At 53.5% G+C, this 24,667-nt stretch overlaps 1 protein-coding gene across 4 annotated transcripts in view; it reads left to right on the forward strand.

The window, feature by feature from the left end:
• Positions 1-13: 13 nt before the first annotated feature.
• NUP98 (nucleoporin 98 and 96 precursor) overlaps positions 14-24,667 on the forward strand; it is a 40,271-nt gene continuing 15,617 nt past the window's right edge. The window contains exons 1-21 of one of the 4 annotated variants that reach the window (XM_064704622.1): positions 14-137; positions 3,561-3,664; positions 4,058-4,159; positions 4,322-4,501; positions 5,188-5,327; positions 6,797-6,904; positions 7,488-7,671; positions 8,533-8,696; positions 9,393-9,530; positions 10,079-10,166; positions 12,909-13,001; positions 13,334-13,474; positions 14,370-14,503; positions 15,823-16,010; positions 16,862-16,978; positions 17,993-18,297; positions 19,028-19,141; positions 19,854-19,992; positions 20,223-20,400; positions 21,111-21,275; positions 24,093-24,269. In XM_064704622.1, coding sequence (XP_064560692.1) covers positions 3,592-3,664; positions 4,058-4,159; positions 4,322-4,501; positions 5,188-5,327; positions 6,797-6,904; positions 7,488-7,671; positions 8,533-8,696; positions 9,393-9,530; positions 10,079-10,166; positions 12,909-13,001; positions 13,334-13,474; positions 14,370-14,503; positions 15,823-16,010; positions 16,862-16,978; positions 17,993-18,297; positions 19,028-19,141; positions 19,854-19,992; positions 20,223-20,400; positions 21,111-21,275; positions 24,093-24,269 — 2,928 coding nt within the window. In that variant the 5' untranslated portion in view covers positions 14-137; positions 3,561-3,591. Of the gene's footprint in view, positions 138-351; positions 486-3,560; positions 3,665-4,057; positions 4,160-4,321; positions 4,502-5,187; positions 5,328-6,796; positions 6,905-7,487; positions 7,672-8,532; positions 8,697-9,392; positions 9,531-10,078; positions 10,167-12,908; positions 13,002-13,333; positions 13,475-14,369; positions 14,504-15,822; positions 16,011-16,861; positions 16,979-17,992; positions 18,298-19,027; positions 19,142-19,853; positions 19,993-20,222; positions 20,401-21,110; positions 21,744-24,092; positions 24,270-24,667 lie in introns of those variants that run through there. The other 3 variants (XM_064704642.1, XM_064704632.1, XM_064704653.1) reach the window with 3 other exon arrangements.

Consider the following 24,667-nt stretch of genomic DNA (forward strand, 5'->3'; position numbering starts at 1 on the left):
GGCCGAGGCGGCGCGCGGGGGAGGCCGGGAGTGCGCGCGCGGGCTGTGACGCAGCTGCGGCCCCGTGAGGCGGCGGCGGCGGCACCGCGGGCCCGACCCGGCCCGGCCGCTCCGAGCGGCGCTTCCCGGCACCCGCGGTGAGCACCGGGGCCTGCGGGCGCTGCCCCGCCCGCCCCCCGCGCCGAGCGACGCGGCCCGGCCGCCCTGCCCTCCCGGCGTGGTTGTGGCGCCGCCGCCAGGCCTTTTGTGCCGGGAGACCGGGCAGTCCCGGAGGGGGGGGGCGCGGGGAGGCCCCGGGACGGAGGGAGGGCCGGAGGGAGGCGGGGAGGCCGTGAGCGGCTGGGATTTCCCGGCAGCCGTGCCGCGGCTCTCTCCGCAGTACTTGGCCGCTTTGGGGGATTTTTAGGCCTTTTTGGCTGTCCCGGTGCGGGTCCGGTGGGAGATTCCGGGTGTTTTCCACGGGGGATACGCGACTCTGGATGCGGGTAACGGCCCGGCGCTCCCCGGGGCCGGGAGTTATTTACTGTCGTGTTAAATAGTCGTAGTTTAAAGTTAGGTTGGTTACATGTGACTTGAAGTTGTGTTGGTGATGTGGGTGTGTTTGGGTGGTTCTGGGGAATTTTCTGCTGTTGCTGTTAAACTTCAATTAGAGCTTTTTGGGGCGTGGGGTCCCTCTTCAGCTGGGGCTGCAGCGAGTGGGAGGGGGATCCTGTGTAAAATCCTCGAGTTTTACTAATTCTGCTCCAGCTCTTGGCTTCACTGAATCCCCAAATCCCTGGGGCTGGCACAGCCCTGCCAGCCCATGCAGTGCCAGCTGTGCCCACCTTGTGCCCAGCCCAGAGCACTCAGTGCCACCTCCAGGGCACACCTGCAGGGATGGGCACTGCAAAGCTCCCTGGGCAGCCCCTGCCAAGGCCTGAGCTCCCTTTCCATGGGCAAATTGCTGCTGCTGTCCCAGCTGAGCCTGCCCTGGCCCAGCCTGAGGCCGCTCCCTCTGCTCCTGTCCCTGTTCCCTGCGAGCAGAGCCCGACCCCCCCGGCTGTGCCCTCCTGGCAGGGCCTTGTGCAGAGCCACGAGGGCCCCTGAGCCTCCTTTGCTCCAGCCCCAGCCCCTTCCAGCTCCTCAGGGATTCTGCAGCCCCTTCCAGCTCCCTCAGGGATTCTGCAGCCCCTTCCAGCTCCTCAGGGATTCTGCAGCCCCTTCCAGCTCCTCAGGGATTCTGCAGCCCCTTCCAGCTCCATTCCCTGCCCTGGACACGCTCCAGCCCCTCCAGGGCTCTCTTTCTCTCAGGAGCCCAGAACTGGACACAGCCCTCGAGGTGCAGGGGAGGATGGTTGGGTTTGAGGTAGAACAAAATGCTTGCTGTGGGAGGGGGAAATCTTTCCATAACAACCCTAATACATTTTCTCTTAAAATATGATTTTTTAGTTTTCTTCTTAGGTAGAGTTTGGCGTTTAGTGATCTCAGGACAATGTGAGAGCAGTGACTTAGAGGAGCCACAGAAAATGAGTGACTTGTGAGTTTGCAGATAAAGCTGAGAGTCACAACATCGGACAGCAGGAAAGTGCAGGTGATTTTTATCTGGCCTGAAAGAGAAACTTGGACTGGCACAAGGGGAGGTGCCTGAAAATATTCAGTAGGAATGAAGAGGTGTCTTTGGGAGCAGATTCTGGTGGAGAAGGACCTGGGGGGTCAGCCTGGAGAAAAGCATGTGCAGAGTGGACTTTTCCACTCTCCTAACTCCCTGACAGGAGGCTCAGCTTGGACAGCAGCAGCAATTTGCCCATGGAAAGGGAGCTCAGGCCTTGGCAGGGGCTGCCCAGGGAGCTTTGCAGTGCCCATCCCTGCAGGTGTGCCCTGGAGGTGGCACTGAGTGCTCTGGGCTGGGCACAAGGTGCCCATGGGGCACAGCTGGCACTGCATGGGCTGGCAGGGCTGTGCCAGCCCCAGGGATCCCATGGGAGAAGGTGAGGAGGGCTCAGGGTGCTGTGTTACCCTCTCCCAGGAGCTCCTCTCAGCTTGGGGAGCTCTGAGAGTTTGTCAGAGCAGCTTTTCCTGGCTTTTACCAGGATCCTTCCCCTGAAATTCCTCTTCCTGGGACAAATGAAGCCTGTAAGGCTTTGCCTGTGGATGTGTGGAGACCCTTAACACTCCAGAATTGTGTGGTGTGTCTGTTGGAGGTGACACTAAAAATCATCCTTTTATTTCTCCTGCCTGGGCTGGTTCTTCTGGGCTGCTCAGGGATGGGGGGAGCCTGTGGCTGCTCCCAGTCTGGATTTGGCCATTTCCAGAAAGTGCTGCTGGTGTTAGGGAAACAAGCACTTGAGTTTCAAGGCTGGGCACATGGATGTAGCAGTTGCCCTGGGGGAGGCTGTGCTGGGCAGTGCCCAGTCCCTCTGTGCTTGCCTTGGGCACAGGGAAAGGGCAGCTTGGGCTTTAGCTGGAATTGTTTGCCTTGGGAATATTCCTGGTGTGGGCCATCGTTGCACTGCTGATGGTCTGCAGAGCTGAGTGTGGCTGCTGCTGCCAGGAGTACCTGGGAATGTGGGGGAATTCCTCATTTCCTGCTGAATCTGGAGGGGTGGGGCAGTACTAGCTTTTTTTTTTTGTTATTGGACATTATTTTAGTAATGTGTATTTCTTCTGGTTAGTTGTCATTTTCTTCTGGCTAATATGGCTTTTGATGAATCATTACACCCATTATTTTTGGTTAGCATGGCACTTTTGGGGGTAATGCTGACTTTTTTAACTTTGGCTTTTTCTTGCTAATATGGCTTTTTTTGGGTTAGCATGGCATTTTGTTTTTCTAGTTCTAGCTTTTTTTTGTTGTTGTTACCAGTACTGCTGTTTTGGGGACAATATGAGCATTATTTGGGGCAGCACTGGCTTTTTTTATTAATCTGGCATGTTTTTGGCTAATCTGGAGCTTTCAGTGGTGAAGCTGCAGGAAAACACCCCACAGTTCCCCACAGTGTGCCCGAGGAGCTGTGGGGATTATTGTGCTGGGTTTGTTGACAGACTCAGAGAGCTGGAGCAGAGTTTGTGTCTGTTTGAGCTGGGGGAGGAGGCTGGGAGAGGCAGCAGGGAATGCTGTAAAGAAACCGTGGGGGCTGGAGAGGGACCTGGGCCCAGCAAAACTGCCCTGGAACAGCAACTGCTGGGAAGGGGGAGCAGAGGGAGGCCGGGTTCCTGTAATCCTGTGCAGTGCATTCCCCTCTGCCGGGCTTGAGGCAACTGGCAGAGAGGGTGGAACAGGAAAATCATTCCTGGAAAGCCCCAGGATTGCTCTGGGATCGCTGCAGCCCAGACACAGGCTGAGATGGGCAGGAGCTCCAGCTGTAATTAAAGGTCACACCTTAATTTTAGGGACTCTGATGTTTGGTGTCACTGGAATGTTGGTGCCTTTGACCCTCCTGGGGTTGTGGCAGGGTTTGGAACCACACAGTGCCGTGGGGTTGGTGCTGAAGGAGTCTGGTGGGATTGCTGCCCTCGGCAGTGAGGGAGATGGAAAATGAGTTTGTAGGGTGAGCTTTCAATCAAACCTGAATTCTGCTTTCCAGGTCTAGGAAGAAAACCTGATACATCCTGAAAATGTTCAACAAATCCTTTGGAACTCCGTTCGGAGGCAGCACCGGCTTTGGGACAACTTCCACTTTTGGGCAAAGTAAGTGAAATATCCAGGGTGGCTTTAACGAGGTGTCTTTTCCTGGAGGGCAGCTCAGAGAATGCCAGGGAGGTGGTGATCCCTCGTGGGATGGAATTAGGGAGCTGCTGGGTGCTCCAGCTGCCTTGGAAAGGGTTCTCCCTGAGGCTTCACCCCTAAGCAAGCTTTCAGTTTGGGCAGACAACCAGGGCTCCATGTCTGCTGTGGGAATTCCTTCTGTGGGAAGGGAGAGTGGAGAACGCAGTGCTTGGGGAAGGCGGTGTCGCTGGGGTGTTTTGGGGCTGGAACAAATCCATGGTGGGTTGTTGGGAAGGCCTGGAAGGAAGAGCTGTGTGTGCTCTGGGGCTGTTTGTGGAGCTGCAGCCTGAGGGGCTCTCTGGGCTGTGCTCGCAGATGCTGGCTTTGGTACCACCAGCGGAGGAGCCTTCGGGACCTCGGCCTTTGGCTCCAGCAACAACACGGGCAGCCTGTTCGGGAGCACGCAGAGCAAGCCAGGTACTGCCCCAGGGGCTGGGGAGGGAGGGAGGGGAGAAGGGGAGCAGCCTAAACCAAGGAATTGCCAACAAAAATACCCAAAAAGCCCAGGACAGCAAGAACCTGTCCAGGCTCCCAAGCAGAGGAGGTTGTGAAGCATTGACAGCCTGTTTCTGTCTGCAGGAGGGTTGTTTGGGTCCACCACGTTCAACCAACCAGCCACCTCCTCCACCAGCACTGGCTTTGGCTTTGGCACATCCACTGGCACATCAAACAGCCTCTTTGGAACCACCAGCACTGGTGGGAGCCTCTTCTCATCCCAGAACAATGCCTTTGCACAGAACAAACCAGCTGGTTTTGGAAGTGAGTGAGACTGGTGCCCCTCTGCTGATGGGTGGGAGAGCAGTGGGAGCTGGGACAGGGTCAGGGTGGGGCTGGGGGGTTTCTCCTGCAGGATACAAGGACATCCCTCTGCCCACAGCAGCCAGGGTGGAGCCCATGCTCCTGAATCTAGCTGTGATTCCAGCCCTGCATTTTAAAATAAATTGCCAAAGGTTGTTGGTTGGAATTGTTTATCCTGAATACTGTTTTGGTGCTGATTGATTTTAGGTTTTTATCTTGTGGCAGAGCAGTTACAGTTGGGTTTGTGTGGCAGGAGAAGACAGGGAATGCTGTTAAACTCTTCTGTAATTTCATGAGGCAAAAGCAACTGCTGGCAGCCCCTTCTGAAAAAAGAAAAGGAGCCTTGCTGATTTTCTTTATTATAAAGTTACTGTGTTGTTTTTTTCCTGCTTGGAAGAAAGGAAACTGCTGTAGAAGGAAACTGCTGTGGTGTGTGGTGTTTCTGGGGTGCTGAGTTAAGGACACTTCTGCAGCAGGGAACTGCATTAGCAGCACCATCAGCTTCCAGCTTTGCTGTCAGATTCTTTTTCCCAGCAGTTTTTTGTATTTTCAAACCAGTTTTTAATTTGAATAAAGTATTATGGTTTAAGTTTTAAACTTTGGGTTTGTTGTAATACTGATGTTGTTATTTTTTATGCTTTATTCAGACTTTGGTACGAGCACCAGCAGTGGGGGGCTCTTTGGGACCACCAACACCACTTCCAACCCCTTTGGGAGCACATCTGGCTCTCTCTTTGGCCCAACCAGCTTCACTGCTGCTCCAACTGGCACCACTATTAAATTTAATGTAAGTTCAGCTCTTTCTTCTTGCTCCAGCCTGTTTACTATGGGAAGTATTCAGTTTTGCAGCAGTTTGTGTGATGTCTTGGTCACTGAGGTGAAAAAATGATTTTATGTCAAGTGTTCTGAACTGATTTGAAAACATCCTTCTCAAACACTGAAGAATTCCAGGCTTGCTGGGTTTAGAGGCAACACTGAAGGAGTGAAGGAGCTCCTAAAGCTGAGCCTTCCCAGCAAGTGCTGTGGAATTCAGGGTGATCCATGGCAAATGCTGGCAGCAGTAGGGGTTAGAGGCATCTGGGGATGGGTGAGAATCAGCACAGCTCTGCTGAGCCAGCCTGGCTCTGGGAATGGGACCTGGAGGGAGAGCAGTGCTGTCCTTCCTGCCTCCTCTGGACGAGTCCCCTTTAAGACAGGATTCAGTAACTGCTACAAAGTTCCGTGGCAGTTGGGCCTGGAGGGTGGCCCAGCAGAGAGGCCTGGAGGAACTGGGCTCCCTGGGCCTGCTGCAGCAGGGACTCTGTTCCCCAAAAACTTGCTCGTGCAGATCCCAGCCCTCTTCATTTCCAGACTGAGCTGGTGTAAGGCTGAGGCTTTGGGGGCAGAGCTGCGCTGCTGCCTGGGCTCTTGCAGTGCTGCTGATTTGTACTTCCATAGCACTGCTAAAAAGGGGGGGGATACTGGAATTCATGCAGAGCTCCAGGGTTTGAGGCAGAGGCTGAGGTAAACTGCTTTAAAAGTGAAACTGAAAGCAGAATTGCTGGGAGTTGTTTTGAGTGTTCCTGTGACTAATTCCACTGTTGATCATCATTAAACACACCTGGGTGGGGCCTCAGCTGTACAAATAATGATGGAATCATAAAACCATGCAATCACACAAGGTTTGGGCTGGAAGGACCCTAAATCCCACCCAGTGCCACCCCTGCCATGGCAGGGACACCTCCCACTGTCCCCAGTGTCCAGCCTGGCCTTGGGCACTGCCAGGGATGCAGGGGCAGCCCCAGCTGCTCTGGGAATTCCATCCCAGCCCCTGCCCACCCTGCCAGGGAGCAATTTCTCATTCCCAAGATGCCATCAAATCCTACTTTGAAGCCATTCCCTGGGTGCTGTCCCTGCATCCTTGTCCCCAGTCCCTCTGCAGCTCTCCTGGAGCCCCTCAGGCCCTGCCAGGGGCTCTGAGCTCTCCCTGCAGCTTCTCCTCTCCAGGTGAGCACCCCCAGCCTGGCTGCAGAGGGGCTCCAGCCCTGGAGCAGCCCCCTGGCTCCTCTGGGCTGGCTCCTGGAGCCCCACATCCTCCTGCTCTTGGGCCCCAGGGCTGGGGCAGCTCTGCAGGTGGGGTCTTGGCCGAGCAGAGCAGTCACACAGAGCCCCAGGTCTGTGCTGGGTGTGGGATTTCCCAGGATCTGCAGGGAGTTGTGGCTGTGTTCCCCCAAGTGTGACTGGGTTTTAACCTGTCCCTTCCTCCCTTCCCTGCAGCCCCCAACCGGCACGGACACCATGGTGAAATCCGGCGTCAGCACCAACATCAACACCAAGCACCAGTGCATCACTGCCATGAAGGAGTACGAGAGCAAGTCCCTGGAGGTCAGTGCAGGGGCACACAGCCCTGCTCGGGCCTTGCTGGGCCTCAGCTGCTGCCTGTGCTCATTAGTGCAGGAATATGAATGAACCTGCAATATCTGCATCACGCACCAGAGGTGTTGTCAAGTAAAACAATTAATGCAATGCCATGTTAATTGCAGTTGGCTTTAGGTGCTTGATGCAGGTCTGGAGAAGCTGAAATTCCATCTTGTGAGAAGGACATGAGGTCCTGTTGGGAGCAGCCCTGCTCTGCTGAGATAGCAGCAGGATCCCAGGCAGAGCTCAGTTGTTTGATATAAACTAATATTCCCAAGGATTTAACCTGAGGCCTTCCCATTTGGGCTGGTGTGTTTGACCCTTCAAAACAGATCATTTATAAAATACATGAAAAGGCTCTGGGATGTTAAATTGAGGTAAAAACATGAATCTAAGTTCAGGTCCCATTTTTATTGTTCTTATTTTTAAAAATGTGGGCGTTGCAGTTTTTCTTGAGCCTTCACCCTGGTGAAGATGGGGTGCAGTGTGAGTGTGGTAAGGACATTTGCCTGCCCTTGTCCTGGGTAAAAAGAGCTGGATTTTCCTCTAGGAACTCCGTTTGGAAGACTACCAGGCAAATAGGAAAGGGCCCACGAATCCTGTGGGAGCAGGAGCAACTGCTGGCTTGTTTGGCTCTTCCACTGCCACGTCCAGCACTGCCACAGGACTTTTTGGCTCTTCCACTACCAATACAGGCTTCTCCTATGGGCAGAATAAAACTGCTTTTGGAACCAGTAAGTACTGCCTGGCCCTGGTGTTCCTGTGAGTGCATGTGCAAATATTCTGTTAAACCATTTGGAATTCTGTCGTGCAAAATGCTGAAACCCTGCTGTGAGCTCAGAGTTGTGCTGGTTGTATTGCCAGCATTCACTGCTGCAGCTCCTTGCCATAGGAGTCTGTTTTCTTACTTTCCCTTGGAAAAATTGAAACAGCTGTTGGATTTTTATTAGATTTTGGGGCAAATTGAAAAGTAAATAGATCATAGAATCCCAGAATGGTTTGGGTTGGGAGGGGGCCTTGAAGCTCACCCAGTGCAACCCCTGCCATGGCAGGGACAGCTCCCACTGTCCCAGGCTGCTCCAGTCCCAGTGTCCAGCCTGGCCTTGGGCACTGCCAGGGATGCAGGGGCAGCCCCAGCTGCTCTGGGCACCCTGTGCCAGGGCCTGCCCACCCTCAAAGGGAAGAGTTTTTTCCTAGTACTGGATATTTGTGTTTGTGGAATTTGACTGTAAACAGATCCAAATCCTCCAGGCTGTAGGAATGGAGGTGGTTGTTGGATGAGCAGAGACAGGACCCAGGGAACACCTGGAGCTGGCCCAGGGGAGGGATTTAGGTTGGATTTTAGGGACAGGTTCTTGCCCAGAGGGTGCTGGCACTGCCCAGGGAATGGGCACGGCCCCGAGGCTGCCACAGCTCCAGGAGCCTTTGGCCAGCGCTGCCAGGGATGCCCAGGCTGGGCTTGGTGGGCTCTGGGCAGGGCAGGGCTGGCACTGGGGGGTCCCTGGGGGTCCCTTTCCACTCAGGATATTCTGTGACCCTTTTTGCTGGGGTGTGGATGTGCTGGGTTGGCTCTCTAACTGCCCTTGGTGTCCCAGGTACGACCGGCTTTGGCACGGGCACCACCGGGGGGCTCTTTGGGCAGCAGTCCCAGACCACGAGCCTGTTCAACAAACCCTTTGGCCAGGCCACCACCACGCAGAACACCGGCTTCTCCTTCGGGGGCACCAGCACCCTGGGCCAGCCCAACACCAACACCATGGTAAGAGGGGCTGCAGCATTGGGGTGTGCCTCACATTCCAGTGCCATGGGCTAAAGGCAGGGTGCCAAGCTCTGGAGGCTGCGGGGCAGTGAGGAACCTCCTGGCAGTCAGCTTTGTTCTGACAATTGGAGAACAGCCAGCTGTTCACAAATCCTGTACCCACTCACCTCCTCGAGCAGCTGCTCTCTAGCAACTCCTGTGCTTCTGATCATTTTCACACAGATAATGTCATTCCATTGTCAACCTTCTTTGGGAATTCAATCTTGGGCTTTCTGGTGATAAATGAGCAACATTTGGGGGCTTTTGTGACAGAAAGATTCTATGTAGTTGTAACTTGTATGACTAGAGGCTTTGGCTCCAGATATCCTGTGTTCTTTGTGAATTTGTTGTGACTTCTCATAGAAAACCCTGTGAAATGTTTCTTTTCCATCTCCCTTGCTCAAAGCGATGAGGAAATTCCAATATCCTTTAAATCTTGTAGCATAAATTTTTGGGGTTTTTCAATTTCCTTTTAGTAACTAATTTTTTGGAGGAGGACTAAAGCTTCTGGAATGCTCTTCACCTGTCCTGTTCCCCCAGCACGAGGGCAAATGCAGCATTGTTTTATTGCCTGATTCTGTATGCTGGATCTGTCGTTGTCAGTGCTGGACTTGGAAAAGCCTGGGAGCGTTACCTTAACCTGGTTCCTTTTTGTAGGGTCTCTTTGGGGTCACCCAGCCCTCGCAGCCTGGAGGCCTTTTTGGGACAGCTGCCAATACAAATGCTGGGACTGGATTTGGAACGGGAACTGGCCTTTTTGGACAAGCCAACACGGGATTTGGTGTTGGTGGTTCGGTATGTCTGTGCCTCTGTAACAAAGAGAGAAAACCAAGCAGAGCCCTGTTCTGGGGTGCTGACTGCACAGAAGTTGTGTCAGCTTAGGAGTTAGGATGTCTGAGATACAAAAGTCAGGTGGTTTGCTGGAAACTGGAGGATAAACAGGTGTAGTAGAGCCATTTTTTTAACAAGTGATGTGTGGAGTGATAAAAGCAGCAGGAGATACTGAGGTTCTCAGTGGCTGGGGTGCCTCAGCATAGGGTTGTAAGTTGTGATGGACCAGAACCAACCTTGGTTTTTGATACTCAGTCATTTTGGTTCTGGTGGAGCAAAACTCACAGGATCACTGAGATTGGAAAAGTCCCTTTAGCCCCTCGGGTCTGACCCTAGCAGCTGCTTTTGGGGATCTTGCAGGTGGCTTGGGATAACCCCACTCACGGGAGGGTGGGCTGGGGGGCTCAGCTGTGCTTGCCTTTAGTTCTGCTTCCCTGCCTGCAGCCAGACACCCATACAATTCCTGTGGTGTCAGCTTCCAGGTTTCCACATTGCTGTTGTTTTCCTTTCAGACCCTGTTTGGGAACAAGCCTGCTGGATTTGGAGCCACCACGACCAGCGCTCCCTCGTTCGGTACCACCACGGGCGGGGGCCTCTTCGGTAACAAACCTGCTCTGAGTTTGGGAGCCCTGCAAACCCTTCCAGTCTGGAGACAGGGGAAAAAATGTGGCTTCAGTCATTTAAATCTGTGCTGTGTGCACCACACGCTGCAGAGGGCACATGCTGGGGACTGTAGTGTTGGAATTGTCAGGTGAACGATGCCCTGGCACAGTGCTGGGTGCTGGGTTGTGCCTCTCTCTTGGTGGGGCTCCCTGACTCGGGAAGTAGATGGTCAGATGTCACCGTTTTGGTGAGTCCTCAAGGGAATTTTCAGCCTGGGTTGGCCAGGAGAGCCCCTGGATCCAGGGGAGCTTTGGGGAGGGCATTCCCAGCAGGTCAGGGAGGGGATCCTGCTCCTCTGCTGAGCTCCAGGGAGGCTCATCTGGAGTGTCCTGTTCAGTTCTGGGCTCCACAGCTCAAGGAGGACCAGGAGCTACTGGAGAGGGTCCAGGGAAGGGCACAGAGATGGTTTGGGGTCTGGAGCATCTCTGGTGAGGAGAGGCTGTGGGAGCTGAGCCTGGTCAGTCTGGAGAGGGGAAGGGTGAGAGGGGATCCATCCATCCACCCAAATACCCCATCCATCCACCCAAATACCCCATCCATCCATCCATCCATCCATCCATCCATCCATCCATCCATCCATCCATCCATCCATCCCCATCCATCCATCCCCATCCATCCATCCATCCATCCATCCATCCATCCATCCATCCACCCAAATACCCCATCCATCCATCCATCCATCCATCCATCCATCCATCCATCCATCCATCCATCCATCCATCATCCACCCAAATACCCCATCCATCCATCCACTCAAATACCCCATCCATCCATCCATCCATCCATCCATCCATCCATCCATCCATCCATCCATCCATCCATCCATCCATCCATCCACCCAAATACCCCATCCATCCATCCATCCATCCATCCGCCCAAATACCCCATCCATCCATCCATCCATCCATCCATCCATCCATCCATCCATCCATCATCCATCCATCCATCCATCCATCCATCCGCCCAAATACCCCGTCCATCCATCCATCCATCCATCCATCCATCCATCCATCCATCCATCCATCCATCCATCCAGGTGTCAGGATGGTGCCAGACTCTGCTCAGTGGTGCCAGTGGCAGGATGAGCAGCAATGGCCAGGAACTAAAACACAACAATTCCAGCCCAGCCTGAGGCAGAGCTTCCTTCCCTGGAGGGGCAGAGCCCTGGAACAGCTGCCCAGGGAGGGGCTGGAGTCTCTGGAGACATCCCAAACCCCCTGGGCACGTTCCTGTGTCCCTGCTGCAGTGACCCTGCCTGGGCAGGGCTGGGCTGGGTGGACCCTTGCAGCTCCAACCATCTGTAATTCTGTGGTTGAAAACTCCTGAAATGGAGGATTCAGGGGGCAGAGGTGTTTTAGGAGGCTGTGAACACCCTGTGTTGGCAGAGCAACACTGGGAGAATTGGGGTAAGACCTGGGCTTGGGCAGGTGTCAGGGGATCCTGCACTGCAGTGAAGGTGAACTGAGTCAGCTCCAGTTCAGCTGGTGGCTGTTGTTGTCCTGGGTGATGGGAAGGACCAAAGTCCTGAGGAGCTGCTGGTGTGTTCCTGGTGGCTCTGATGTGAGAGCTGATGTTGGCTGGGTGTGACTGAGCAGGAGGAATGTGTAGGGATGGCTGAAGGGACCGGCACCTTCTTTCAGGGGTCTCTGAAATCTCTCCTGCCTTTTTAATTCTGGATTTCAGAGCAACAGAGCAGTGTCTCTGAGAGTGAGTAGGAGGGGGCTGGACCCTGCCATCCCTGTCCTGCAGTGCTGTTTTGTGTTGGTTGTTTAAAGGCAGTGGGGCCTGCCATGCCTTTAGCTGCTGTGCCAGCCTGCCCATTTAGACAGGGAAGAACTCAAGGCTGATCTTTTAGGTCCTGCCCAAATCAGGCTCTGTGCAGGGCAGCCCCTTGGCAAGCAGGGTTGGACTGTGGTGAGCAGTCCTGGGCAAACCTGCCAGGGGTGTGAAAGGTGCTTTGAGTTCTTGTTCTGCTGCTCAGGAACTCCATGGCCCCACAGAGTGTTGGCACTGTTTGGTGGAGATCAGCCTTTGCAGTGTGTGGTTTTGGTTTGCCTGTGTAGCAATTTATAGGAGGAATGGAGCTGGATTCCAAGGGGTTGGTGCACACCTGCACTTTTTCAGTTTAATCCTGGCTTTGTGTACTAACCAAGCATGGGATGGGGTCAGCATCTGCAGTAGAACTGAGCTGATTTGGGGTAGAACTGGGAGATTTGGGGTGGCCTTGTTGCAGCTACAGCTGTGCCCTTGAACTGTGCAGATCTGAGTTCCCACCTGCCCTGTGGTGAGGGTCAGAGAAATGGGTGTGTGATATAAACAGGATGGATTGAGGTTTGTTCCCTCCAGGCACTCAAAAAACCCCAGCACGTTTTACTCCATTGCCAGCTAGAGCAGCATCATGTCAGCTCTGCCTTTCTGGGAAACTCTGAAGTTTGTAACAAACTGAAAAGCCTAAGAAGGCAGACCCACATTTTTCTGTGCTGCTTTAATGCTATATTTATAACTAAAATGTGTTTATTACCAGTAAAGTGCCTTCTTGCTGATTGCCAGTTTAACCTGCGTTGCTGGAAACAGTGAGAAATTTGGCTTTGGCAGGGCTCTTGGACCCTGTGAGGCTTATTTATTTAAATACATGGTTTTAATTTCATCTCTAATGAGCTGCTCATTCTGTTGTTGAAGGTTTTGGTGCCAACACTGCTGGAAATAGCTTGTTTGGAAATAAGCCTGCGACTGGGACTCTGGGCACTGGACTTGGAACAGGGTTTGGAACAGGTAAGCAGTTTGCCAGCTCATTCCTGGGCAGCTCCAGCCCTCAGGCTGCAGTCAGTCCAGCCTGGGCATTGCCTGCAGCTGAGTTAGGAAAGGCTGGGTGTGTTTGAGCTTCAAGGCAGGGTGGCTCAGGGCAGCTCCAAGGGGAGCTTCTCAGCACAGTGCCAAGCGGCCTGGCAGAAACTGGGCATCACTGGTGAGGCCCTCTGTGCCCAGAGCCTCTGCTGCCTGCAGCATCCGTGGGCATGGAGAGTGTTTGCTGCAGTCCAGCAAGGAGTTCTGTGTTGTGCCTGTGAACTTGTCAGTCTGTGGTGACTGTGCCCTCTCTGTCACAGCTCTGGGGGCAGGACAGACGTCCCTGTTCGGGAACACGCAGCCAAAGCTGGGGGGAACGCTGGGAACAGGAGCCTTTGGAGCCCCAGGATTCAACACATCCACAGCCACCCTGGGCTTTGGGGCCCCTCAGCCTGCTGTAGGTGAGTGCCATGAGCCTGAACACAGGAGCACTCCCCTCCCAAAGGGTTTGGAATGACAGAACATCTCCTTGGGGCCACTTCTGGTCTCAGTCACAGTGCAGACTGTTAATGACCCTTGTTTTGCTAGTTAGAGGTGTATTTTAAAAGGAATTCCAAGTTGCTTTACATGCCCAATAATTGCGCCTATTTTAGAGCATTGTCTTGAAGATTAGTAAATTTCCCAAACTGAATTTAGGGCAGCAAGAATAGATGTGCACAATGAAAAGTAAGGGAAGTGCAATGTTGGATTTTTCAGTACTTCCAGATAGGGGAGGCCTAGAGGACCTTTATTAACAGGAATGCTGTGCCTTTGGGACAAAAATCAGACCCAGTTGTCTCCAGCTCTCCTCCTGACTTCCAACAGACCCCGACAATAATAAGCTGTTGTTCTGAGAGTGGTTTTCTTCTTTGGGAGTGCCCACATCCATCCTGATTTTCTTGGAATTAGGATTAAGCTGCTTTTAGTGGCTTGAATGTTTCATGGGGTGGGTGAAGTCTTAGAGCATTTCAATAGGAATCAAAATAAAATGCTTTAAGACAGAGACAAGATTTAGAATCCATTGTAGAGGGGACTCTAGACCTGTATGGTTGTAGTAGCAGTAATGTCAAAATTCTGCATGAAATATTTTCCCCGCACACCCTTTCAGAAGCCAGCTGGATTAGTTGAATATTCTGGCAGGCCAGGCTCTTGCCACTGCTCTGTAGCTCTCTGTGCCCTCAGCTTTTCATCATGGGACCTCAGTGAATATGGTTGGACACTGTGATGGAGGAAGGAGATGTTCTGGGCACTGCTGTGTGCTGCCTGCCCTGGTTCCGTTCCCAGAGCTCTAAAACTGCAATGCTGCTCCTTTTGTAGCTCTGACAGACCCCAACGCCTCTGCAGCCCAGCAAGCTGTCCTCCAGCAGCACCTCAACAGCCTGACCTACTCCCCCTTTGGGGACTCCCCACTCTTCAGAAACCCCATGTCAGACCCGAAGAAGAAGGAGGAGGTGAGTGCCCATCAGCACTGGACTCATTGTATGGGTGACAGCTGGAATTGCTTGGTCTGTGTGCAGTCCTCACTTCAGTGCACACTGAGCAGCCAAGGAAGCTGCCCTCTGTGCTCTCCCAGTGGTGCAGTGGCTTTCTACCCTCTGGGACACAAAGTGCTTGATTTTATCCCAGTGGAAAGTGCCCTGTCCATGGCAGGGGGGTTGGAAGGGCATGATCTTCAAGGTACTTTCCAACCCAAGCCATTCCATGATTTCCTGCTTTTGCCTGCATCACAGCCTTGGCTATGGAGTTCCTGGGCTCCCTGCTGCTGAGTGGGAATAAAGATGGATCATTGTTAATGCTTGGAAAATAATTGTAGTGCTTTGCTTAGGACATCCCTGAGAGTCTTTGAGAAGCCTTTCCTGTTGCTTTGTTCAAGAGATGATAAAACAAACGCTTTCTAGGCTTTGAGACGGTAGGGGAGGTTCTGAGTGTCTGCTGCCCCTGAGCAGATTCCAGGGGCTGGAGGTGAGTCCAGCCTGGCAGCTGGAGCCCAGGGTGCCCATGGAGCCAGGCTGATGGCTGGGGCTGTGCAGGGAGCCCAGGGTACCCATGGGTCCAGGCTGATGGCTGGGGCTGCCCATGGGTCCAGGCTGATGACTGGGGCTGCCCATGGATCCAGGCTGATGGCTGGGGCTGTGCATGGATCCTGGGTACCCATGGGTCCAGGCTGATGGCTGGGGCTGCCCATGGATCCAGGCTGATGGCTGGGCTGTACATGGATCCAAGGCTGCCCATGGGTCCAGGCTGATGGCTGGGGCTGCCCATGGAGCCCATGGATCCAAGCTGATGGCTGGGGCTGTACATGGAGCCCAGGGTGCCCATGGATCCCAGCTGATGACTGGGGCTGCCCATGGATCCAGGCTGATGGCTGGGGCTGCCCATGGATCCAGGCTGATGGCAGGGGCTGCCCATGGGTCCAGGCTGCCCATGGATCCAGGCTGATGGCTGGAGCTGTACATGGATCCAAGGCTGCCCATGGATCCAGGCTGATGGCTGGGGCTGTACATGGAGCCCAGGGTGCCCATGGATCCCAGCTGATGACTGGGGCTGCCCATGGATCCAGGCTGATGGCTGGGCTGTACATGGATCCAAGGCTGCCCACAGATCCAGGCTGATGGCAGGGGCTGTGCAGGGAGCCCCCTAACCTGGGTGCAATTATCGCTTCCCTTTGCTTACCACCCCCTTTGCCTTTCAGGGCCCTTTTTAGGGCTGGAGCACCCTAAAGCTCTGTCCCCATGCCTGAGGTTTCCACCTGTCCCTCTCTCTGTTCCAGAGGCTGAAGCCAACGAACCCAGCAGCCCAGAAGGCCCTGACGACCCCCACCCACTACAAGCTGACCCCCCGCCCCGCCACCAGAGTGCGGCCCAAGGCCCTGCAGTCGGCGGGCTCGGCCAAGTCCCAGCTCTTTGATGGGCTGGACGATGATGAGCCCTCCCTGTCCAATGGAGCCTTCATGCCAAAGTGAGCTGCTCTTTTGTCTCTGTGTGACAATCTTCTGGAAACTCCGGTGTATTACCTTGAATCTCATGATTTTGTGCTCTGGTTCATGTTGGAAAAACAATGACAAGTTGGCTGTAAGGCTTCACTAGAACTGTTTTCTGTAGAGGAGGGGAAAAGGTTCAGCTTAGACTCTTAAGGCCAAATAAGCTGTAAAATGAGGTCAGTCCATGATGGGAACAAAGCTCCTATAAAGTCACTGAGGAATTCTAACAAGGAAAGCTTGCACAGGGTAATACTTCCTGCTCCTGAACTGGGAGTGTCAACAGTTTGCTCATGCCCTAAGTATGGAGGCAGATTTCTGGTGGTTTTATCCCAGCCCTAGTGCTGTTTCAAATGCACAGATGTTTCTGTGAGAAATAAATCATGGATCTGCCCAAGTAAAGCTTTGGGTTCAGTTTTTAGATAGAACAATGGCAGTCAAATAGAAAAGGAGTTTTGAAATGTTTGGAGTTGAGTAGAAACAAAGGGCTAAAAGATTAAAGTGACCCTGCTTTAAAATGAACCTGCACCTGTGGGCCAGACCTTCTGTGTTTCTAGAAAGGCTGGGAAACAGGGAGCACTGTGGTTTGCTGAACTTGGGCTTTGAGCTTTTCACTGGCCTGTGCTTTTTACACCTCTGTATAAACCAGAGCCTTGAATGGAATTCCCCAAAACATTTTAGGATCTCTTATGGGAGACTTGAAATGTCCTGGGTGTGGGAACAGGTCTTAGAGCTGGTTCCTGGTCCCTGGAGCATCTGAATTAAGTACAAAGTACACCTGTATGCAGTGGATAGATCCACGTTTCCCTTCCTTGGTGTGTTGTGTGTTTAGGAAGAGCATCAAGAAGCTGGTTCTGAAGAACCTCAACAGCAGCAACCTGTTCTCTCCCGTGAGCCGAGAGAACGAGGACCTGGCGTCGCCGTCGGAGTACCCGGAGAATGGGGACAGGTGAGTGAGTCACCCTGCAGGGCTTGTCCTCACAAGTGCAGACAGGTTCTGCCTGTCCTGAATTGCTGCTGGACAGCAGCCCCTTCTTCTCAGGGATGTCACTTTGCTGTTCATTGAAAGGAGGTGCATTTCCTCCTGCACTAACCATGTGTTCTTGCTGTGTGGGCACTGCCAGGTCACCCCACCCAAAATCCAGGTCAGGGAGCAGGAACTTAGGTTCTGGATGAGTCTCTCTTCCTTGCCTGTAGCAAGAAACCAGGATATTCCTTGGGGGAAGTGCTAAACCTGACTCTGAGGGGAGAAGAACCTCTGCTGGTCAGTCCTCAGTGATGTGGGAATTGCAAGGGAGCTACACTGATCTTCATGTCTCATATTTCTATTTTCTGTATATGTCTTTTGTACAGATTACAGTGAGGAGCCTCTAAGGCTGTATCCTCCCCCACCAAAATCCAGAAATTCCAACCTCCTCTAAAAAACCTGTGGCCATATTTCAGTTGAACTCTTGATTTTTGCCTTGGTTTTCTTTTACTCAGAGTCTGGAAAAAACCTGCCCAACCCACCATGTTGATTTTATTGAAAGCTATAAAATAGGAGCTGTTGTGGGAGTGAGGTCACCCTGGCGCTGTGGGCAGAGGGTTTGGAGCTGTGGGGTTGCTGTTACACTGCCTTTTGAGGCTTCTCTCCATCCTGAGCTCCTGTTCCACTCACTAAGGGCACGTGCCTTAGTCCCCAGCCTGGGGGGCCTGTCCCAGTCTCACCACAGCCCTTGCTGTAGTGGGAGCCTCAGTGGCAGTCAAGCAGGAGCAGAGGGAAGGGGAATAATCACCGACACTGCAGTTGGTGTGGTCCTGTTTGCTCTTTGTGTGGAAAGAGCAGAATTTTAATCATAGAATCAGAGTGTCCTGAGCACGGAGGGACCCACAGGGGTCACCGAGTCCAGCTCCTGGCCTGCCCAGGAACGCTGGTGTAAGTCCCTGGGAATGAAATAATTCACATTATCCTTCCTCTGCCCAGGTTCTTCCTGTCAGTGCCTCCCGAGGAGAACCACAGGCAGGACGGGGAGCGAGAGGAGGAGGAGGAGGCCCACGAGGTGACCAGGTTTTACACCAACCCCATTGCCAAGCCCATTCCCCAGAGCCTGGAGGGCAGCGGGCACAAGCCCCACTCGGGCGTGGACGACACCATCGTGGCGCTGAACATGCGCGCGGCGCTGCGCAACGGCCTGGAGGGCAGCAGCGAGGACGCCTCCTTCCAGGAGGATTCCCTGCAGGAGGAGTGGGACAAGGAGATGGAGCCTGGCCTCCAGCAGCATCCTGCAGGTGAGGCTGCCGGGGGCAGCACTGCGTGCAGAGTTTGCTGCTCTTGGACACCCCCGGCTTTTGCTCTTTTACCCCCTCCTTCCGCCAGAATACAAATGCTGCTTTTCTTACCTAGCGCAGAAATTTTATCTGCTGAGTCAGCGGGCATTTAAATTTTATCCTCCAATTTTATATCACGTGTGTCAGAGTTTTTTAAACTTGAGAAGGTAAAGGGAAAAGATTTGTTAATACTCCCAGCTAATACTTACGTGGCATGTAATGAAACCGGCAGGTGATGTGTGCAAAAGAAATGTCTCTGGACATTTTGTAGATGCAAAATGCTTTTGGGAAATAGGAAGATCATTAGACAGATTATTAGATGAAGAAGAATTGGAGCCTGTTAAATGTAGAAGAAGCTGCAGTTTGGTCAGCAGTGCCTGAGGCCCCAGGCTACTAAAGCTGGGAGAGTGTTTCCTTCAAGTGTTGATACATTTGCAGTTTTTCTTCTCCCTGCGCTCCTTCTTCCCTTTCTGTTTGCACACCTGCTGCTCCCTGGCAGGTGCCTGGGCAGAACCTGCCAGGGCACTTGGTTTAAATGTGCTCTGGAGGCTGTGGAATGAAGGTGTTGTGGTGTCTGTTGGCTTTGGGTGCCCTGATTCTCAGTTCCTCTGAGGCTTACAGCTGTTCAGGCTGGCAAAAGAAATGGGATGCCTTGCTGCCAGCCCTGTTCTCAGGGAATGTTGTGTTGCAGGGATTGTCCTGACACGAGCTGGCTACTACACCATCCCGACCCTGGAGGAGCTGGCCCGGCTGACCAACGACAGGAAGGAATGTATCGTGACAGACTTCACCATCGGCCGCACGGGTGAGCGCCCCAGCCTGCCCAGGGATCCCAAAGCTGCAGGGCCTCGGTTCCCAGCCCTCAGTCTCACTGCCACCAGTGCCCTTGCTTTGGCAGCAGTTGGCATCAATGTTTTGTAGGATTTTAGGATAAAATAAATCCCAGTATCACAGACTGATTTGGTTTGGGAAGGTCATTAAAGCTCATCCCATTCCATGGGCAGGGACACCTTCCACCATCCCAGGGTGCTCCAAACCCTTTCCAACCTGGCCTTGGACATTTCTAGGGATGCAGGAGCAGCCCCAGCTGCTCTGGGGCCTGCCCACCCTGCCAGGGAACAATTCCTCATTGCCCAGATCCCACCCAGCCCTGCCCTCTGGCACTGGCAGCCATTCCCTGGGTGCTGTCCCTGCAGGCCTTGTCCCCAGTCCCTCTGCAGCTCTCCTGAGCCCCTTTAGGCCCTGGCAGGAGCCTTCCCTTCTCCAGGTTGAACATTGCCAGCTCTCCCAGCCATTTGATATTGGTGTCAAAGTTGATAATGCTCCTCCAGAGTTTTCTCAGGGGGAAGGATGTGTCACTTTGTCTGGGAGACAGACAGGGCTAGGTGGGGACAGAGGGAGCACAGCAGGAACGTGAGCTCTCTGGCATATTACTTTTCACAGTTTTAATTGTGACTTTTCACAATGTAATTGACCTTTTCACAATTTTAATTGTGACCTTTTGGGTTGTTGTGCAGGTTATGGATCGATTTACTTTGAAGGAGAAGTAAATCTAACAAACTTAAACCTGGATGAGATTGTACATATCCGGAGAAAAGAAGTTATTGTTTACCCTGACGACGAAAAGAAACCTCCCATTGGGGAAGGGTTAAATAGGTAAGTAAGGATGAATTTTAGAGCCCTGACAGTCTGCTGTGCTTGCAGGCTGCAACCAGGAGGCAAACCCAAATGGTGCATTCGGTTTAGAGTGTCAGTGAGTTCCTTCAGGTTTCTGAGCCACACATTGGGTTTGAGAGCCGATAGGAGTTTCCCCACAGCGTGGGGCTGTGCCCTGCTCCCTGGGCAGGCTGCCAGCCCCTGGCTGTGAGCCCGTTGTCCTTCGGCAGGCGGGCTGAGGTGACCCTGGACGGGGTGTGGCCCACGGACAAGACGTCGCGGTGCCTGATCAAGAGCCCCGAGCGGCTGGCAGAGATGGACTACGAGGGCCGGCTGGAGGCCGTGTCCCGCCGGCAGGGGGCGCGCTTCAAGGAGTACCGCCCCGAGACCGGCTCCTGGGTCTTCAAGGTGAGCCACCTGCAGCCCCACATCAAGGCAGTTCTGGCTCATTTCTGGCTTTGGACAGCGCTCCAGAGTCCCTGGGCTCTGGTGAGAAGCGTCCTCATTCCTGGGAGCGTTCAAGGTTGGATGTGGCTTGGACCAACAGACCAACCTGCACTAGTGGAACATGCTCCTGCCCATGGAATGAGTGAGCTTTAAGGTCTCTCCCAGTCCAAACCAGTCTGCAGTTCTGTGATAAAAACTGGCCCCAGACCTGCCTAGAGCAGGTGGTTTTGTACTACACATAATCAATAACACATGCAAAATGGATGGGGCTTGAACCAACAGACCAGCCTGCACTAGTGGAACATGCTCCTGCCCATGGAATGAGTGAGCTTTAAGGTCTCTCCCAGTCCAAACCAGTCTGCAGTTCTGTGGTGAAAGCTATGGCCCCAGCCCTGCCTAGAGCAGGTGGTTTTGTAATACATATAATCATTAACACATATGAAATCATACAATTTCCAAGCACTACAGCACTGAACTGTCATCCCAGAGTCTGTGACAGCTGATAAATTTTAAAACAGCAGCCTCTGTAGAGAGGCTGAATTTGTTGCAGGTGTCCCAAGAGTTGTGTGTTAGGACGCCTGTATAGGGCACAATTACACCTGCCCAGTGTTGAGGCCTTCCAGAAATTTCACTTCCAAGCTGTGACACGTTTGTCCTCCTCCTTAACACAGGTAGCACACTTTTCCAAGTATGGCTTGCAAGATTCTGACGAGGAGGAGGAAGATCGTCCTTTAAAAGTGGACACCAAGAAGTTAAAGACCACCCCTGTGCCACCCCCAGGGCACCTGCCACCCCAGCAGATGGCCCTGAACGGCAAGCCAGCGCCCCCGGCTCAGGTAGAAGGAGAGCAGTGCCTAAAGGGGGTTGATGACACGGAATTTGGAGGATAGCTGTGCCTGGGAAGGGGGTGGTTGGAGTAACGTGCAATCTGGAGAGCGAAGCCTCACAGAAACTCTTCTGAGCTCTGCCTGAGTGGCTGCGTGTTGTTTTCCTTTGAGACACTTGACATTGCAGACTAAGGATGGGGCGGGGAGGCTTTCAACCCTTGTTTCTTGTTTGAATTCTAGTCTGAGTTTGGCAGATTTGCACCTCTTCTGGAAGAACCCTTGTTTTTGTGACTATTAAATGCACGCCCGTAATGCCACCGCCGTGTGCTGCCTGCCTGGACAGTGATGCTGTGCACTCAGTTGCCTTTACCACCATTAGTGTGCAAGACTGTCTGCTTTCCATTTTAAGAATGTGCTCTATTTTTATTAAAATAATACTTTTTGTAGGGCTGGCTATATGCTGGCTTCGTAAACATACTTGTGTTGGATGTGACTGCTTTAAACCTTTGCAAAACATCCTCAGTGCTGGGCCCATCTTACACAGCAATGTTTGATCCACAGGCACTCTTTGATCTGGTTCACTGGGAATAGCAGGAGCCCAGGTGGGCAAGAGGCCAGTGGCCCCTGTCCCTGGGCTGTCCCAGCCATGGTGTGGGCACAGCCCCAGGGCAGGGACTGTCCCCCGTGCTGAGCACTGTGTGACACCTCAAAAGAGAGTGTCCAGTTCTGGGAAAGAGAGCCCTGGAGGGGCTGGAGCGTGTCCAGGGCTGGGAATGGAGCTGGGAAGGGGCTGGAGCCCCAGGAGGGGTTGAGGGAGCTGGGGAAGGGGCTCAGCTTCACAGGGGGCTCAGGGGGAATCTTGTGGCTCTGCACAGCTCCTGACAGGAGGGTGGAGCAGGAAATGGCCTTGGGTTGTGCCTGGGGAGGTTTAGGTTGGATATTGGGGAAATTTCCTCCTGAAAAGGGCTGTCCAGCCCTGGCACAGGTTGCCCAGGGCAGTGGTGAAGTCACCTCCCTGAGGGGCTCCACAGCCTGTGGATGTGGCACTTGGGATGGAGTCACTGGTGGTCCTGGTGGTGCTGGGCCATGGTTGGGCTTGGGGGGCTCAGAGGCTTTTCCCACCTCAGCAGTTGTGTGTTTGTAACACAGAACTCCTCCCTGGTACCCAGTGCGAGTCTCTGCTGCCCATTTGTGTGCTCAGAGCTCTCCAGGCAGGGGAGAGAGCCCTCAGGACCCTGCTCCCTGTTCAGCAATTCCAAAGCACCATCTGCTGCTGGGGCAGGCTGGGGCTGCCAGCTCTGCTGGCTTCTGCATGGAGACTCCCAGAGCAGTGGCCAGCTGCTGCTCCAGCTCTCACAGCTCCTCAGCTAATTAACACCCACTCATCCATCCCTCTGCTCGAGTGGCTCCTTAATTATTTGCATTTTGAGCTGCACACGTGGCTGCCCAACAGCATCACTTCAGCTCCCCTCCCTGCTTCGTGTTCAGAATGGGGGACCAGAGCTGAGCTTTTAAACACTCAGCAACACTGGAAATATCACTGATATATTCAAATATTCTTGTACAATCCAGTGTACTTAGCAAAAACTCCTCCAGGTTCATTAACCTCTCTGACTTGCATAACATTGACTTAGGTTTTAATTTCTGAAATTAGGAAAAACATCAGTTTCCCTAAGCCCTAAGGAACATCATAGCATCACTTAAAACGTCCCAAACTCTTGGCGTAGAACACATCTGGTAATACTGTTGTTTGGGCTGTAAGAAGCATTTAGTATCTAGACTTGGTTTTTGCTTTGTCCTCCCTCACTAAGTTAAATATTAATGAATTTATTAATATTGCAAGGGAGCTTGCTGCATTAAAGCCCAATGAAGGGAGCAGTGAAACTTGTGTGTTTGTAACCATATTTTGACTTGTAAATCTGTTCCACACGTGGGGCCAGGCTCAGATTCTGCATCTGCCACTCAGTTCTATCCTTACAGCCCCCCACAGGGGATTTTATCTCAGCTGAGACCCTTCACCCCATCCTGGCTGGTTCTACAGAGCTAAGCACAGCCTTGTGAACATGCTCCTTAATTCCTGAGCAGGATTCCCAGGACACTCCCTGCCTAGGCCTCCTCACTCCTGTTTTTGCATCACTTCAGTTCTCTTTACTGTGTTTTTTCTGGGAAGCTGGAAGCATGAGGCTTTCACAGGACACAAAGCTGAGTCACGGGATGGTTGAACTGGAACCAAACCAGTACAAGGGAGCTCAGGTCCCACAGAGCCAGCTGGGCAAAAGTACAGCCCGTGTGAGCAGTTAGCCATGGAATCATGGAAGGGTTTGGGTTAGAGGGACCTCAAATCCCACCCAGGGCCACCCCTGCCATGGCAGGGACACCTCCCACTGTCCCCAGTGTCCAGCCTGGCCTTGGGCACTGCCAGGGATGCAGGGGCAGCCCCAGCTGCTCTGGGCACCCTGTGCCAGGGCCTGCCCACTGCAGTATCCATGAGAAATGCAGATCTTGGTGGAATGTAGGCTCTGTGGCTGGAGTCTGTACCACATGGGATGGATCTGGGAGGCAGGCAGGGCACACAGAGCTCTCCCTCGCTGGGCATGTGAGAACCACTGCTGAAGAACAGTTCCCTGAACTGAATGGCAGAACTGGGAAAACTCCAGGAGGGCACCGCTGCTCTGGGACTGCTCCTTCCCTGGCATGGCACACCCTGAAGGTTCTGTGTGTCCATCCCTGCCCTTGGTGCGCAGCCTTGGCAGAGCCCTCCTGGGAGCCGTGGCTGTGCTGGCTGAGCTGTGCTCTGTGGGTGTGACCTGGCCTCTGTATCCGCAGCCCCTGGAGCTGGAGCAGCTGGGCAGGCTGGTGGAGCTGGACAGTGACATGGCAGACGTCACCCAGGAGCCAGCCCAGGAGCCCTTGGCAGAGGATGCCCTGGCCGAGGAGCAGGAGGCAGTGCCAGCGTCCACGCACATCGCGTCCACCCAGGGCATCAACCCCTACGTGCTGCAGGTCAGTGTCCTGCCCTGCTCCTCTTGGGAAGTGAGGGGAGCACTCCTCAAGGGTGCTTTTGTGTCCCCAGGGAGGCAGGTCAGTGTCCTGCCCTGCTCCTCTTGGGAAATGAGGGGAGCACTCCTCAAGGGTGCTTTTGCCTCCCGAGGGTGGTCACACACCAGCCTGTAATGATCAGGGCATCCCATGGAGTGGGACTGAGCTCACACCATACCTCTGTTGTGGGGAAGCCCCACATGTGGAGACATGGAACACCCTAAAGCCAGAGCTCAGTTTCCAGAACTCTGCCCTGTGGGCACTGGGATAAGCTGAACTGATACCAGAGCAGCTACCTTGGTCCCCTTCTGCCTTGGTAGATAAAAACATTTTGGGGTAATGGGTCTTGACTTGGGGCTTGG

The sequence above is a fragment of the Zonotrichia leucophrys genome, chromosome 1 (assembly GCF_028769735.1).
Source record: "Zonotrichia leucophrys gambelii isolate GWCS_2022_RI chromosome 1, RI_Zleu_2.0, whole genome shotgun sequence".
In the NCBI taxonomy this organism is placed as follows: domain Eukaryota; kingdom Metazoa; phylum Chordata; class Aves; order Passeriformes; family Passerellidae; genus Zonotrichia; species Zonotrichia leucophrys.